The 17249-nt window shown below is 43.0% G+C and overlaps 1 protein-coding gene across 1 annotated transcript; it reads left to right on the forward strand.

The window, feature by feature from the left end:
• The first annotated feature begins 2595 nt into the window (after positions 1-2595).
• g3bp1 (GTPase activating protein (SH3 domain) binding protein 1) lies at positions 2596-11439 on the forward strand. Its single transcript, XM_053428762.1, has 12 exons — positions 2596-2723; positions 5705-5821; positions 5952-6033; positions 6654-6827; positions 6944-7034; positions 7590-7683; positions 8261-8507; positions 8600-8704; positions 9409-9526; positions 9666-9791; positions 9889-9998; positions 10267-11439. The coding sequence occupies exons 2-12, from the start codon at positions 5727-5729 to the stop codon at positions 10513-10515; spliced, it is 1491 nt and encodes a 496-aa protein (XP_053284737.1). The 5' UTR covers positions 2596-2723; positions 5705-5726; the 3' UTR covers positions 10516-11439.
• Positions 11440-17249: the final 5810 nt, after the last annotated feature.

Below are 17249 nucleotides of genomic sequence, written 5' to 3' on the forward strand. Positions count from 1 at the left end.
GATCTCGCAGGTTGAGTGTTTTTCTCACTAATAATAACATGTTTCTACTGAGAGCACGACCAAAACTCTTACATGAATAAAAGACTATGAAAAGAAAGATCTGGAAATCTCTGCATGCATCAGTATCTGCGTTTGTTTCTCCTCTGCCTGAGATGAGCTGACCAGGGATCAGATCCCGACTCGTACGAAGGCTGTGTGTTTACGAGGAGGATTTGAACATATGACAATGTGGGACAGATTTCTGTGACTAGTCTCATCCTCAAGAGTCACTTAAAGTAAAGTGGTAGTTAAAACTTTCCCTTGTGAGTCTAATTTGAAACCTAAGAATAAAAACACTTCCTTGTTTGCGTTTCAGCTAAATTCAACACTTAGAATTTATCTTATAAATATACAATTGATTCATTAAAAGCTTTCTTCTATAGGCAGCACATCTTCCTTTTGAGATGCTGTCAAATAAATGATGTCTCAGTTAGGTTACTACTTTGTTTTAATAAAAAGATGGACGACATTACAGCTCCTTTAAAGTGAAGCCAAAACATCTGGATCGCCCCCTGGTGGCTGGCTGAGGTACAGGTCTTAAATCACGAGACAACCCCCCCCAAAAATCAAAGCAAACTCTCTCAAAGTCAAATACAGGGGTGAGACATACTGATTGACAGACTGCACAGACTGTGATGTCACCAGCACAAGATGGCGTCACCCGTCCCTGGGAGACTTTGGCTTCATTTCAAGTGGAGACACGTCGTCCATGGTTTAAACAACAGACTTGAGAACGTGGTGTACTGAGGAGCTGAGTGAGAACAGCTGTGTGTACATGAAGCCGTCCAGGTCCTGGTGGGTTCTTCAGGGAACATAATGTACATGTGCACTTATAAAATACAGCTGTGTGTGTACTACCTCAACAAACCTACAACTATATAAAAATAATCTAAATATGGGTGTGAAGTAGATCAAATAAACTAAGATCATGTTGTTCAATGTGGAAAATGAAGGCTGCTCAGAATATATAAACTTTAGCAAAGTGAAATGACGTGTTTGGATTGAGTCAAAGAGACGGAAAGTTCAGTCCAACAAACACAAAAGGTCTAATGAAGATGTTCCAGAAGAAAAAAGTCTGAGAAAATCCTAAATGTTGCACAAACTCAACACTTAAAAACAATAAAACTGACATTTCTAATTGAATGATTTGAACTGTATCTGCAGCCGGTGGGTTTGAGTCACTGCCTGTGACTGTTTGGTGAGTTCAGGGTGTGACTGTGCACCGAGCTACTCGTGGTTCCCTGGGGAGAGGGAGAGTCGGAGCACCCTGTTACCATCCACACCCGCTCCTCCAGACTCCAGTGTGGAGAATGTGGAACAACAGCCAAGCCGAGTGCACAAAGCCCAGAGTCCCTCCTCTCAGCCACAGCAGGAGGAGAAACTCCTGTTTCCTGTTTCCTTCAGTCTGACTCAGTGAGACAGGCGAGGGAGGGAGACTGTGTTTGAAGAAAGTTCCTTCAATAGAAGTTCTCGTACTGGGAACCGGCTCGTTTTCACTAAACCACAAAGAACTGGGTCACATAAACTTTATATACTTTTCTTCTGGTTTCTTACACAGATACTTCATCTTGGGCCTCGGGGCATATTCGCTAATTTTGTTCATTTAAAATGTGTGTTATTTAAGTTTAAGTCAACTGATAAAACACAGCTTTATAACAACTCATTCCAATATAGACTATTTATTAAAAAACGACTCAGGTCATAAAAACCAAAGAAGATTTTAGTTCTTGTCTAATCACTGGTGAATAAATCTCATACGGTCAATATGGGATTGTCTTATTTATTTAAAGTGAGTAAATCTGGGTTTCGGGCCTTTAACAGTTTCCTCACTTACTTTGCTCAGTTTCCAGTTGAGTTTTCAACTGTTTCTCAACAACTGAGCAAAACTTCATCCACTTTAACACATGAGATGCTTCTGAAAACTCAAGTTGATCAGTGGAACCTCGAGTTAGGATCAGTTTGTCTGCAGCAAGGATCAGAGGTCAGAGGTCAAAGGTCACACCAGTGACACGTTAAGATGAAAGCTGTTGATTAATGGAATCATTGGTTTGTCTTGGTTTGTGAAAGGAAAGGAAATGGAAGAGAAGGCGGCCATCTTTATTTATATCAAGGTTCAATCTAACTTTCTCTTCTTCCTTTTGTTTTACCGTTAATGGAATATGTATGAGTTTAATGTCTTTTGAAATTGTTTTATCTAAACCAAACTTAATCAATTTAAACCAAACTGAGCCAACCAAACCAAACCAAACTAAACTAAACTAAACTAACTCCTCCTTTAGTTGAGTTAAATCCCTTCAGACACTAAACACGCGCTTGTCGCCCCCACGCGGGGAAGAGCAGCCGGCGCACCGCCCCCTGCTCGTCAGAAATCCACCGGCAGAAGCCAGGCAGTGAAACGAACACCCCCCCGCCATTACTACGATGTGATTGGATCTCTCAACTCCAGGTCGAGACACGGGTGATCGGGATTGGTTGAATAATTGGGGCCCTCGCGCCATTGGCGGACGGTCCTTGGTGATCGGATCTGATTGGCTGTGAGGCCGGTAAGGGGCGGGCGGCAGCGGCGCGTAGCGGGGCTGAAACCGGTAACCGAGCAGCACGTTGTGGAGAAGCTTCGGAGCAGATCGGTGAAATCACGCGTTTCTGAATCCAACACTTTTTATTTTTTGATCATCGACTCATCGGTAAGTTCGAATCCCGCTTCAACCACCGCTGCGCTGCAATGGAAAAGTTTCATTACGTTTCTCACGTCGCTAACGTTTGACTAAGCGGGTCGCTCTGCCGGGGCCCGTCTATATCCCGGTGCGGCGATGCTAGCTACCTTTAGCCGCTTCGCAGTTATTGCACGTTTCTAATATAATAAAATCCTCTCATCAGGTTTAAATGCGGTTTCACGACCAGTCGGTGAAGTCGCGTTGGTCCCGGTTAATTAATGTCGATGCAAACGCCGCCATTACCGCCTTATTTCACTTGGGGCTTCCAGGAAATAGCCATCGCCACTCGTGTGCAGCCGACTTGTGGCTCATTCAGTCGTGACTCCCTCTCTTCTCCTCCTTCTCTTCTCCGCCATGTTCGTCTCCTTTTCTCATTGCCCCCCCCCTACCCCCCATCCATCAACACATGTCCTTGTCTACTTTCTGGTTTTTACCTGTATTCAAACTTAGCTAGCGGGCTAATTAGCTCGCCGGGGCTGGGTAGGAGTGTGGCCGGCCGGGACACGTGCTGGGGCTGCTCCTCTAACCGGGTCTGCCCGGCTGCGAGGGCCTGTGCCCAGCCAGCTGCTGGGGTTTCCGCTCCTCGGTGAACCAGACACGGAGCCCTGAACCTGGGTTGGAGCTAGAATCTTCCCCCAGAAATCACACCGACCTCCGGGGTCGCTGTGACCGGGTGACGGGCGTGTGTAGGCCGGTGGGCAGCGTGGATTGCCCCGTCACTCCGGGCACTCCGTGTCCTTTGTCCGGGTGCCATGTGTGCACCTCCACGCCGGCTGCTGCCGGGCAGCATGGCCTTATAAGACGTTATTCTCCAAATGAACCGGAACTCATTTAAAGACCGAGCTCCCCGGGTACTGGGAACACTGGTCGGGACCCAGTACACGTTGGGTTCGTTGTGTTGGAGCCGGTCCCTCCAGGTTAGCTGGTTGTGAGTCTGCTTCTAGGTTTGACCATGAACCTGCAGGTGGGCAGACAGTCCGGATTGACCACACCGGGGATTTGCATGTTTCAGATGCTTTAAAACTAAAAACATGAACCCGACACCACTGCTGAGGGTTCTAATCTCTGTGTTGTGGTCTTGTCCCAAAAGAAGACAAACCAGTCTGTATTTCCTGTGGGACTCGACCCTGTGCTGCAGGACCTATGTAGGAGACCAACATGGCCACTGAGCTTCATTTTGAGACTGAACCACTTTCCCAGCTCTGCTACAGGAAACGGGACAAATGCATTCACCATGAAATCCACTGTTAAATCCTGTTACAGACTTAGCTTCAGGGACTAATTAAGAAACTTTGATTAACTAGCATGAAATCAAATTTGATTTGTATAGCTCATATTCACAGATCAGTTTGCATCTAGCACCCAACCTGCACTGGTACAACTCCCTGTGCTCTTAACCCTCAACCTGGTGAGGAAGAGGTGTATATAACTTAGTAATAAGTAAACTAAGTTCTATAAAGAGAACTGTCTATGGGAGAAGACTTCCAACATGGCCGCTGGGCTTCATTTTGAGACTGTACCACTTTCCCAGCTCTCACTAGAGGCCAAATGTAGTCCCCATCAAATCCACTGTGTTACTCCTGTAACTGTAGCATGACGTTTTAATGGTGTCGCTCATTCACAAATCAGTTTCCCTCAAACAGCGTAACCACCTGCACATGGTACAAGTTATAAAGATAACTTTATAACTCTGGTTTGTAACAAACATATTAAATATCACAGACATCACCCGTCTAACATGGACACGTTGTTTTTCCCACGTTCCAGACAGAAATCAGTTTGAACTCATGTCAGCACAGAATGCAAGTGAACTCGCACAGACTTGAAACCTGTTAAAAAACGAGGGATTCATTAGGTCTGACAGGCTGGAGCTAGTGAGCTGCATTTTAATAAAGAGGACGACTTGTTCACGATGCCAACACACAACCGCAGGATCCCACCTGATACTAACTGTAGGTGAGATGGTGGAGGAATGTGGATCTGTTGGAGCAGCGTTAATAACCGTTCCTCCTGGTTTATTATCTCGGGACCCATTTACAAAACTTGTAGAAATTCTCCAGCAGCTGAATTAGACGTCGTGCATACTTTATTTTACAAACTATACAAAAACCCACTTGTTAATACTTTTCGTTGTGTATATATTCTCCTTGTTAATATGAGAATATATCGAAATGCTTGGCTGGAGAAGGGCGATAAAGGATTGAGCATTATTTTATCTCCTCAAATCCCGATGGGATGTAAACGCTGGTCTAGGATTTGCAGCTTGGATTTCAACATGTCCAGAATGTGTCTATTTTGCATATTGAAATCAGAATTTGTTTTTTGGCTCCTCAAACTACAAGTGGAACTGGATCTGACTTCTCTCCTGTGAGACGACTGATGACGAGTGATGATTCATGAACCTTTCCATTAAAATTATGCATCTGTGATATCCGGACAAAGTTTTACACGTAAAGACAAAGACAGTCTGTTGTCCAGCTCCTTGGTTCCCACAGCTGTTTTCCCAGCAGCCCATAATCCACAAGTATTTCCCCTAATGCAGGGTCCAAGTATTTTTCCTGTTGTGTGAATTAGATGCTGGTCACTTCCTTTTCGGTCTTTTTGAGGATAAGGGCTGCAAATGATGACTATTGTCAGTTTTACGTGATTTTGTAATAGTGAATCTTTTCGTTTTCAAAATGTCCGAACAGAAATGGCTGACTCCTCGTAGCAAGAAACTAACGTAATCTCTACAGTTACTGTTTCTGGTTAAACCAGTAATGCAACCTCAGATGTAACTAATGCTACTTCAAAGGTAAAGGGACTCATCATGTTGAGAAGCGGAAAGCAACAAATTATAATGTTAAATGATTTGTTCTGACCTGTAGATACTTTATTTTCATTGTTAAACAGTTATAAAAGCTTTGGTTTATTAGTTTTCTAATCATTTTCCATCCTCTTGTTGTTTTCAGACATTTCCATTTGACCAAAGAAATGGTGATGGAGAAGCCAAGTGCCCAGCTGGTCGGGCGAGAGTTTGTCCGACAGTATTACACACTGCTGAACCAGGCCCCCGACTACCTGCACAGGTAACTGCCCCCCAGCTGCTTTCACTCTGCTGCTGGGGTTTGACTTTTACATTCCAGAAATGTGCAAATGTGAGCACACGTCTGTTCCCACGTGTCCGTTAAACAAATGAACCTTTTGTCTCTCCGTCAGGTTTTATGGAAAGAACTCCTCCTACGTGCACGGCGGCCTGGACGGCAACGGCAAACCAGCCGAGGCTGTTTATGGACAATCGGTAAGTGGGCCTCATCCAGCAGATAACAGCTTTTTAAAAATGTTGTTTCCATAGAGAAGCGCCGCACTTCACTCCCACGTTCGAGCACAGAGCAGAGGGGACAAAACCACTGGGCTGAAACCAGTAGTTTCCTGAAGCTGCTCCAAACTGGTTCTTTAAATGTATTTCTTAAAACCTCGTTCAGTCTCTGCAGCTCAGGTGCAACACCTGAATATAAAAGTCTTGTTCGTCTTGAGTCAAATGATCTGATTCAACCGCAGCAGGAAACGCCTTCATGCAAACACTTCTGAACAAACAGATGTGGGCAGCAGGCGTGTGACATATTCATGTTAGTGATGTTTAATGAACGATAAGTTTGTGATAATAAATCTAAGCTTGTTAGTTACACAAAGAGAAACGAGTCACCGCTCTGTCTCTGTTTGCGACACACAGGGAGACGCACAATACAAGATTAACCTAATTAGCAAAATACCCTTTTATAATAGAATTACATAAATGGAAAACACTTAATCTGACATAGTATTCCCAGATCCACTCCATTGCAGTCAGGAAACTAATCCAGAAAATGTGTGAAAACTTGTTTTTTATGTTATTCAAGCTCCTCCCCTCTTCTTTTGCAGGAGATCCATAAGAGGGTCATGGCTCTGAGCTTCCGGGATTGTCACACAAAGATCCGACACGTGGACGCGCACGCCACCCTGAACGAGGGCGTGGTGGTGCAGGTGATGGGCGAGCTGTCCAACAACATGCAGCCCATGAGGAAGTTCATGCAGACCTTTGTGCTGGCGCCTGAGGTTCGTTGGGTTCTAACGCGAAACCAAACAATTTCTGGACCAGATTTGATGCTCATGTGTTTTAATGACATAAGAATAATGTAACTGTAAAATCTAAAATACCTTTTTTCCTCCAGGGAACCGTTCCAAACAAATTCTACGTCCACAACGACGTGTTCCGGTACCAGGACGAGGTGTTCGGTGACTCCGATTCTGAGCCTCCAGAAGGTGAGAGAACACTCCTCCCTGATGTGGATGAAACGGTTCATCCACCACTTGGTTTTATTCATTCCTTCTTCCTGTTCACCTCCCCTGTAGATACCATCTGTCTGAGCTCTGTATTATTTGTCCAAAGATAAATGACGTTACAGAGGCGAGTTTCTCATTCAGTCTCTGTCGGGCTCGTATCAGCACTTTGATGGTTTCTCTTTGAACGGCTGAGTGGAAGCTGCTCAGGGATTCACACAGCGTGATGTTTGATTTGTGAATATTCGGTTGAAGTCGCTCAGAGAAATGGATGAAACACAAGAAATTAAAGTCCCAAGAATAAACCACAAGAGACAAATATTCCTCAATTTTTAGAAAAATAGAATTGACTGCAATCTATTGAGTTTATATCTTTTATAAGCTGTGTTCAGACATGAAGCTTGGAGACTTTTCCTGATCTGGAGCTTGTATGAGAACATCACAAATTGTACCTAGGCCAGCCCCTAGTAAAATGTTAGTTAATTTTGAGATGTTTCATGGGACTTGAACCCTCAACTTGTGTTTGTGTTTCCTCAGAGTCTGAGGATGAGGTGGAGGAGCTCGAGGAGAGGATCCCATCCCCCGACGTCGCTGCCGAGGAGTCGACTACCTTCTACGACCAGACCCCTTGGTACGATCCACGTCCTCTCTCCCAAAGCATTCTGGGGTTTTGACTTTTCTTTACAGCGTCCACTTTGCTAAAAAAAAGAAACTTGTACGTCACAAACGCCCACATTCTGTATTCACGGTCACACGTCTCCTCCCGGTGACCTTAAGTGAAGCATCTGTATTTTCCCCTCAAGTGAGACAAACTTAGTTCTTAAGTGTCTGAGTTATACTGCAGCTAGAAGACTTCCTGGGTTTGTTCCAGGGTCGTTTGTTGTATTAAGTGATTTTGAAAACCTCATATTGGTTCATCTGAAGGAACATTGTGCAAATCACTTTTCATCATCAGATGAGGGAACGTTTTTACTTTAATGTAAAAGGAAATGTGGCACTTTTGAACTTGTTTGACGGTTTAATCGCTCAGCACTTAACGCTGCAAAATATATGAATGAAATCAGACAACGTTTTTATCTGACCATAATTTATGCAACTGATCTTGTGACACGTTTTATTGCTCTGGCTTATTATAGCAGCACAACACAAGTCAGTGTTGTAACTTTTCATCTGTCTCCTGTTTAACTCTCGTGCTTGTCCCCTTGCAGTTCGGAGCCGCCGGCTCCTGGCGACGAGGAGGAAGTGGCGGCTGCGAGTCCGGAGCCCGAGCCGGAGGTGGAGAAGGAGGCCGAGGCTGCAGAGGTGGAGCTGAAGTCGGAGACGACGCTGGAGACACAGACAGACGCACTTAAGATTGAAGACCAGACAGACAGTAGCCCCGCCTCCGCCCCACCGACCACAGAACCCGTCATCATGCCCGCCGAACCCGCGCCTGCTGCCCCAGAAGAAAACAGGGTAGGTGATTAAGATGAACCGGTTTAAAATCATCCTGAAGCTTCTATCGGCCCTGATCTTCTCGTGTGTCCTTACTTCTGTCTTTTCTGCAGCCGTTCTCTTGGGCGTCCGTCACCAGTAAGAACCTCCCTCCCAGTGGGGCCGTCCCAGTCACAGGAATCAACCCACATGTTATCAAAGCCACCCCCGCAGCACCGGTACGTTCAACCTGCCTTCATGATGTAGAGGATATCATCGCATGTCATCGTGCATATATCGGCATATTACTTATATTACTAAAGTTTTAAATTGGTAAACTAAGGCACCATAAAGGAAAACTCTTTATTAATGAATAGTCGATTGTCATTGTATTTCAGCCTCTTAATATATTAAGCACCATATTGATTATAAATGGTTATTTCTCGATCATTTTGGAAACATTGAAACACTTTTCCTGAGTGTTAAGTTTCCTCTGACGTATCGATCCATTCAGAGGAAAGTCCTCATTATGTTTTCTGTGGTTCTCCATGTTCCAACACATGCTGGGTACTGATCCCACAGTCTTTTATTTTATTTATAGCCATAAACCCCCCTTGGATTATGTTATTGGGTCAGACGCAGGGCTCCACTCTAAAAATACTAGTTCGTGCTCTGACAGATAAACAATCAGAATAACATGAAGACAATGTGACTTGTTGGAAGCAGCAAAGTCAGAGGACGTCTCACTTTGTCTGTCTTCTCCTTTGTTGCACTGAGTCAAGGTGAAAGCAGATCATGTGACTTGTCTTTGGAAAGTTTATTTAATCAAGATGAAACCTGATGTTCTTTCCTCATTGGTCCAAGGTGTCACCTGATCAATGTGAGCAGGGAAGAAACGCTTTTCCTTCTTTGTCTCCTTACGAAAGTGATTTGACTGTTTCAGCCCCGAGCAGAAGTGAAGTCAGAGACTCAGACAGCAGCACAGAGACCACAGAGAGACCAGAGGCCGAGGGAACAGAGGCCTGGAGGCCCGCCGCCGGTGCACAGAGGACCCAGACCCGGTACACACACACACACACACACACAAATTGAGTGGTTGAATGGCCTCTAGCCAAATTAAACCAACTCTTATTTTGAAAGGTATAAAACACACAATCATATCCTGTGTTCTCATATTGACTCGTTCATTTCTCTGTTCAGTGCGAGAAGGTGAGCAGGGCGAGACGGAGGGCCGCAGGGTCGTGAGGTACCCGGACGCCCACCAGCTGTTCGTGGGAAACGTCCCTCATGACGTGGACAAGAGCGAACTCAAGGAGTTCTTTGAACGTGAGTCAGATGTTTTACAAGACATTCATTTATTCATTTTTCAGTATTGAATAACCAAAATGAAAAACTAAAATGCGTGTGTCCGTCTCTTCCACAGAATACGGTACCGTCCTGGAGCTGAGGATCAACAGCGGAGGGAAGCTGCCGAACTTTGGCTTCGTGGTGTTTGACGACTCTGAACCCGTTCAGAAGATCCTCAGCAGCAGGGTAAGAAGATTTCTCTGTATGATGAGTTTTATTTGATCTGATGCAGAAACAGATATTTGCTCAGAGACCATTTTGTGTTTGAGTCCCCACTTCTCAGTTTAGGGTTCTCTACGCCCCTCTGGTGGCTTTTCGTGGCACTTGCATGTTGAGTTTACTCAGTTTAAACTTTGAGTGGCTGATTTTGTTTTCACTTTAAACAGATTGATCCAATTTCAATTTAATAGACTGATAAGAAAAGTTTAATAAGCTTTAATTCTCGCCTCCTCAGCCCATCAAGTTCAGAGGTGACGTCCGCCTGAACGTGGAGGAGAAGAAGACCCGTTCAGCCCGGGAGGGCGACAGGAGGGACGTGAGGCCCCGCGGGCCCGGAGGTCCCGGTGGCCCCAGAGAGAGGATAGGAGGTGGAGGAGGTCCCCGAGGCCCCCCCACCCGAGGAGGCATGGCACAGAAACCCAGCTTCGGCGCCGGACGCGGCGCTGGCCCCAGCGATGGCCGCTACCCCGCCCAGCGTCAGTGAGACGCCCGGGCTCCAAACCCGAGTTAGATTTCTGTTTGGATTCATTAACTTGAGTGGTCACTGATTACTATTATTTTATTTTTTACTGCAGCAGGAATGAATTGGACAAAACCCAAATTAATCAAAAACCCTTTGGAGCTAGGAGCAGAAATTTGTAGGATTTGTTCATTTCAAGTCGGAGTTTGGTTCGATTCCCATTCGTCGCCCTCGCTCCACTTGTCTCCCGCTCGTTCTTCCTCCGAAACGCGACAGTAAACGACGGTTTCGAAGGGATTTCTGGTCGAGAGCCTCCTGCTGACTTCAGCCGCCGGCCACAACAGGTCCTCCTCCTCCTCCTCCTCCTCCTCACCTGACTCTTCTTTCTCACCTGCTGCTTTTCGTTGCCCTCCGAGGAATCCAGAACGTCACTCATCCGCTCGCCCAGTCTCTCCCTCCTCTCCATCACCACATGTATTATCTGGACTTGTCATGTTTTTTGTTTTTTCATGCTGAACTTGAATTTATTACGAAACAAATCAAAAACATGCAAAACACATGAGAAAAAAAGGGTAAATACTACTTGAATTGGGGATTAAAAAACCCAGATGTTTGGTTTTTTTCGCGTTCTCTCTCCCTGTTTCTTAAAGGAACGTGTACTTTACTGCTTGGGCAATCCTGTGTATTGCTGCCACCGTTGTATCTAGCGATGGATCTGTCTTATCTTTTTATTCTATCAGGTCAAGAGCTTAACTGTCGTGGTTTTATTTGAGTAATGTTGGCTTGTAATACGTGGATTCATGGATGCGTCTGAATGGAGCATGTATCAAATCATGTATCAAATCCTGTTAAGCTTCTTCTACCGATGCACTTCATTTGTCATCATGTTTAAAAATGAGCTCACCTGCCGATGAGAGAACTAAATTAAAAGTGATTTACTGTTTTAAACCTTTGCTCCGTTTTGATTCCGAAGCCTTTTCTGTGTTTGATCCTGTTTCTACTCTTTAAGTGTGTTTTATTATGAAGAGGCCGACAGCTGGATTAGACCAGAGACTAAATAAAGATGAACATTTTAATCTCCAGTTTGTAAAGGATCATTGAAATTTAAGGTTAGCAGAGGGGATGTGGACCAGAACCAAAAAATTATAATCAAATTTGATGTTAAATAAACTTAAAGATGGTTTCTTAAAATTATATTTAGTATTCATATAGTGCTTTAATGGTCTTATTGGCTACTCAAAGGGTTTGAACACTTTCACAGTGCATCTGTACACAAACAATAATTTACAGTCCGTGGTTCGGAAACTTAACTTGTTAGTTCAACAATATATTTTTAAGGTAGATCTGGAAAAGCACTACAATAAGACCTTGGTTTTGACCCAATGTAGTGGATCTCATATTTCTGCACTAACTGATGCTGACCTCTGACCTCTCAGTGGAGGAGGGACTGAGAAACCAGATGAATAAATATCTGCAGGTTTGACAGAATAAAGTTGTTTCTCTCAGGAGCAAATTCACTTCTCTCAAAGCGGCTGAATCAAACTTAAAGGGAACAGGAAACTTGGAAATCTCTACAGTCAGTCTTCAAGGAGCTTTCACAGAAAGAATCTTAATTTTAAACCTTGGAGGGAAGTTTGCCTTGAGGCGGCAAAATGAAAGGAAGCAGAAACTATATAGATATTTGGAAATATAGACAAAAGTGTTATATTGGCGGTTAATTTGTAAGGTTTTTATTCTGTCTGTGTGACAAACTTAAAAGACAAATTATGAGTTCGAACTCTTTTACAATCGACACATTATTTGATGATTCTGGTCTGAGATCTGTCCTCGTGTCCCCGTCTCTGCTCTGAGCTGCGTGGTGAATGTAAAATGGCCGACAGAACTCTGATAAACTGTAAAATGAATAATTTCCAACTGAGCTGAATCACAATTTGAGCTCAGGTCCCAGCTGCAGCCACTTGCCTGAAGGTCGAGTCTTAGAGCTTCTTTAATGGAAACCAGGTTGTTTCCTTGGGTGAAACAAGGCGAGTGACTCAGGTGAATCCAAGTGTCTGTGTGTGTGTGTCTGTGTGTGTGTGTCGGTGTGTGACAAAATTCATCCTCTTGCTCAACTTGTTTTCTCTCAGGACTTCGGTTTCCTCCCCACCAATGATTTCACTTGAACTCCCGATGAACTGTGTGAGGCTGCAGCCTGTGTGTGTGTTTTGTGGGGTGGGGTGTGTGTGTGTGTGGGGGGGGGGGGGGGTTGCAGGTGTTTATGGGTTAACCAAAGTTCACGAGTGAATGTGTGTGTTTCCTCACTGAATCGGATAATACAAGTATTCTAACACATTTTTTAAATCTCTCCTGAAAGACAAAAAAAAATATATAAATATAAATATTATGAGACTTAATTCAGGGTTAAAAAAAAAGCTCTTAGCAGCCATGAGCAGGAAGGTCGGGGCAGCGTTCTGCTAAAGAACAAGATGCAATTATTGGTGTCTCAGTTGCAGGATTCGAACTTGTGACCTTCTGCTGTTCGCCTGTGTTAACACATGTTCGTCTTATTGCTACATACGGTGTGTGTGTGTGTGTGTGAGTGTGTGTGTGTGTGTGTGGTGTGTATGATCAGTATTCAGTGAGTGCAGCCCCCCTGCTGTGAGTGGACACATTAATATTCAGGAGCAACATGGCTTCCAGCTTGTTCTGGTCCAGCTGGCAGTGAACCCCCGAGCACACGGCCAACACACACATACATACACACACATACACACATATGTAAGTGTGTCTTCCTGCAGTCGTGAGATCGCTCATACACTATTCATGTAAAAACTCACTTTAACCATGAAAACACATGTTTAACCTCGACCTCCAGCACTGTGTGCAAACACTGAATCCTCCGACAGGACGGTCACCACATCGTTTCCCTTCAGTTGTGAGAATAATGTGTTGACTTATATTCACTTCTTAAGTCCGTCCTTCCCATTCATGTGAATATCATTATCAATATCATGTTATATCTCTAGATGCTATCGATGGAATCTATGGATTTTCATCACATTTTGTAAAAACACAGGCTACATGTTGGTGGTCAAAGGTCAAAAGGTCAAGTGTCTTTGCATTGTTCAGAACCAGGAAGGCCCAAATGGATCTGCTGGTTTTAAATTGATCTGCAGCACAAAGAGATTTAGAGGCAAGTTTTACTATTAAAGGAGATTTTAATGATACGTTAACATTTGTTATGTTCAACATTAGCTGGAAAAGACTGATTTCATTCCATAAAGTCAAATAATAAATTAGAAATAGAGAAAAGAACCTCAAATATCTAAAAAAAAACCTGATAACTAGTGTGAATATTGATAAAGATTTTTAGAGCAATGATCGAACTCTACTGGAACAGAAGCCATTTGTTTACGGAGCCACATTAAATCAACACTATTCATTTAAGTGTGTTTGTTGTTTGAGTGACCTTTATCCTGGTGAACAGCTGTCAGGACGGACGCGTAAGGAAATGAAAACACCCTACAGCGAGGAGTTATTTGCAATTTTTAATACTTTCTCTTTAATGATTACACAGATCCTTGAGTAGAGGAACAGAAACCGAAAGATCCAACTCCAACAACCTTGACAATGTTCAAAAACAGGTAAAGAGATTTTTGTTCAGAAAACCTTTAATCGTTAATAGAATTAGTAGTATGACATATTTCAATAAATATTTAGATATATACAGATACAGCAGAAACGGTACATTCTTTTTTTCTCTTCAAATTGCTTCACTTTTTTTGTACAAGCCAAAATATCTGCCATTGTATTTATATTCATGCAAAATATTGTTTTTCAGATTAATGAAAAATAAAAAAGAATTTGCTGAACTTTTAAATGTTTTTTTTTTTTTCATCCTGCTTCGATGTGCACTCTCGGATTATAAGCATCATAATGAGCATCGTACTCTCTGCAAATCAAACGGGTGCACTTTGTGCCAATACACAATAGAAGCAAGTAAAGCAAAATTAAGGCCATTCCAACTTGTGCAAAGAAAATAAATAAATAGAATAATCCCTAATAATAGTAATAATAATGTTTCTTTAGGTTCACAGCGGTTCACGAGTCGCTGTATCTTCTCCCACTGGGCATGGGATTGTACGATACACATACAATAAGATACAAGAGAACCAAACACAAGCCCATAAACCAATAGAATCATTAATCATCAACAAATCAAACCATGCTACTTTAAAATCCAGTTCAGAACCTAAGGATTTATAAACGTCCAAAAACCCGTCGCTCGTTGTTCAGTCCGTTAGCATCGCGGCGCAACGCGATCAACGCAGCATGGACCCCCCCCCCCCCCGACCCCGTACAGTATAACACTGATTAATACGATGATGTGAGGCCAATGACGGAGCTCGAACATGACTATGACACGCACAACACGCACACCTGAGGAAAGCGTATGAATATGTGAAAAGTTCTTCATGTAAAACGGTGGCGCGGGGGGGGGGGGGGGGGGGGGGTGAATGCATGATATGCTCATAGGTCCTCGTCTTTTATTTGCATATTCAACCCACATATGGCACAAAGAGAAACGCGTGAACCGAGGCCGTGGACGGCTGCTGTCGGCAAAGAGGCTGATGGACAGAATCGTTCGTGTTTATGGCACAGAGGGAAATAAAGTGATAAAGTCTAATTAGAACGAGTTTCAGGCCGTGATCAGAGAGGAGGCACCCGCTACCAAGTGGTTTCACCTTAATTTAATTCTGTTACCCCGAAGGAACTCTAGAGGGCGCTAGTTCAAATTCGCAGTTTGAAACGATAGCTGCCGTTTAAATTCTCGTTTTCTTTTCTATGTTGTCTAAGATATTTTTTTCATCTCCTGCTCTTTTACTTGTGCAAACAAGATACGAATAAAAGGAAGGAATGACCAAATACTCATGTTTATTTTCAATTACACGCTATATAAATAAAACTGGCATAAAATATAAGCTAGATAGGATGTTAGCGTACGTTTGAGCTAAGTAACGTTACTGAGCAGCATTATGCACACATTTCCTCACTAAGCTAAATAGCATGTGTCGTTGACTAGCCTACTTCGGCTACAATGATTCAACACTTTAATGCCACGTTCCATCTCACGTCGGAGTTCAGTTCTTGGAATGATGTCACACCTGAAAAACCCAGGTTGATAACGCTCCAGTTTACAGGGACTAGGTTTACGTGAGCTAGCTAGCCATTGTTAGCAAAAACAGGTCATAATATGGCATTTAGTATCTTACGCATACTGTGATTGTTTTAACACGTCCACAGATCATAACTGGACAGTATTAATGACAGAAGTCCTAATACAGAGTAAAAACTACAGTTTTCACTACTGTTGATATACGGAGCGGCCATCTTAGATATCGAAGTTGGGGGTAATGATGTTAATCCGACTTTCCGAGTCAAAATTCCGACTTGAGACGTTGTTCCATTTGCAGCTTTCGACTTGGGAGCTCAGATTAGCATTATTTCCGAGGTCTTTGGAACAACTGTTTATGTTGTAGCTTTCTAGTTGCGGCTAAAGCTAATGCTAACTGTCTCGGCTGTACGAGATTCCGCGGTGTGTCCTTGCTGATCATGGCCTTGAAAAGATTTATCGCTGTTATCTTCCTGAATGAGATGCATAGTTTCTGGGGCAAATAGCGTTTTTATGGCACTTTCACTTTCAAGATGAAACACGTTGGAATGAGGACAGAAGAAAGCGCGTGACGTAGCCCTTCGGATCAGTCGGACACTCAGGTGAACTAATTCATGAAAATCAAATGGATTCAAGCAAAACGTCTCCAAAAGATTAATAAATAAATAAATAAATAAGTCTCTGTTGAAAATAAATAAACAAACAAATGTGTTTTACAGGTATAAACTGTGTAGGTATAGTTGGAAATGCTCCATATGAAAATATTTTGTCAACATTATAATAATAACTGTTCATCTGATGATAATCTAACCCAGTCAGTTATTAAACTCAAAGACTAAGTGAATATAATATTACGTTCTTTAAAAATCCCCCGACAGCAGCAAACAGCACTGACAACTTCGTCAAACACGAAAATCAAACAAAAGAAATCTTTGGTTTTGCTTCAAAACCAAGTTGGACTGGGGCTTAAACATTTTCACAAGTAGGAAATTATCAATGAAACGATATTTTTTCATCGCAACCCACAGCTGATTTAGACTCAAGGATCAAATAAAATACCAACTGTAACATTATTGCAAAGTTAAATACGTCCGGGAGAGACTCCCCACAATGAAACATTATACAGCTGAAGTTTTACAGCTGTTTGAAAGTGTGAAACATTTTGGAAAATACCCTTATTCACTTTCTGTCGAAGTTAGATGATGTAACTTTAGTGTGTTTAGTATGGAGCTGTAAATTAGCAGCCTAGCTTAGCATAGACACTAGAAAGAGGGGGAGCAGCGAGTTCAAATATTTGTTGACCAATACCTCAACAAGAAACCTGCTATTTCCTCAGTATATCCGGTGTAATTAAAAATGTAAAACCAGTCATGCTAAGCTAGGCTAATCATATTTCACCTCAATGCACACGATGTTATCCTTCTTCTCACCTGAATCTGATACAGAAAGCAAAACGCAGTATTTCCCAAGAATGTTGTGTCTGCAGTAAAAGGTGGAAAATACGATACGTCTGAAACACTCACACTGAACATAATCAATAAACCAATTAACGGCAGGAATTCAAAAGACAAAAAAAAACAACAATGAGAACACACAATGTTGCTTT

Source organism: Pleuronectes platessa, chromosome 8, assembly GCF_947347685.1.
Source record: "Pleuronectes platessa chromosome 8, fPlePla1.1, whole genome shotgun sequence".
In the NCBI taxonomy this organism is placed as follows: Eukaryota; Metazoa; Chordata; class Actinopteri; order Pleuronectiformes; family Pleuronectidae; genus Pleuronectes; species Pleuronectes platessa.

What these genes read in the sequence shown, in the direction of transcription:
- g3bp1 (XM_053428762.1), top strand. Translation starts at nt 5,727, where the DNA reads ATGGTGATGGAGAAGCCAAGTGCCCAGCTGGTCGGGCGAGAGTTTGTC. An exon ending in GCACAGAGGACCCAGACCCG is followed by an intron (nt 9,527 to 9,665) that starts GTACACACACAC and finishes TTCTCTGTTCAG; the next exon opens with TGCGAGAAGGTGAGCAGGGC. An exon ending in AGAAGATCCTCAGCAGCAGG is followed by an intron (nt 9,999 to 10,266) that starts GTAAGAAGATTT and finishes TCGCCTCCTCAG; the next exon opens with CCCATCAAGTTCAGAGGTGA.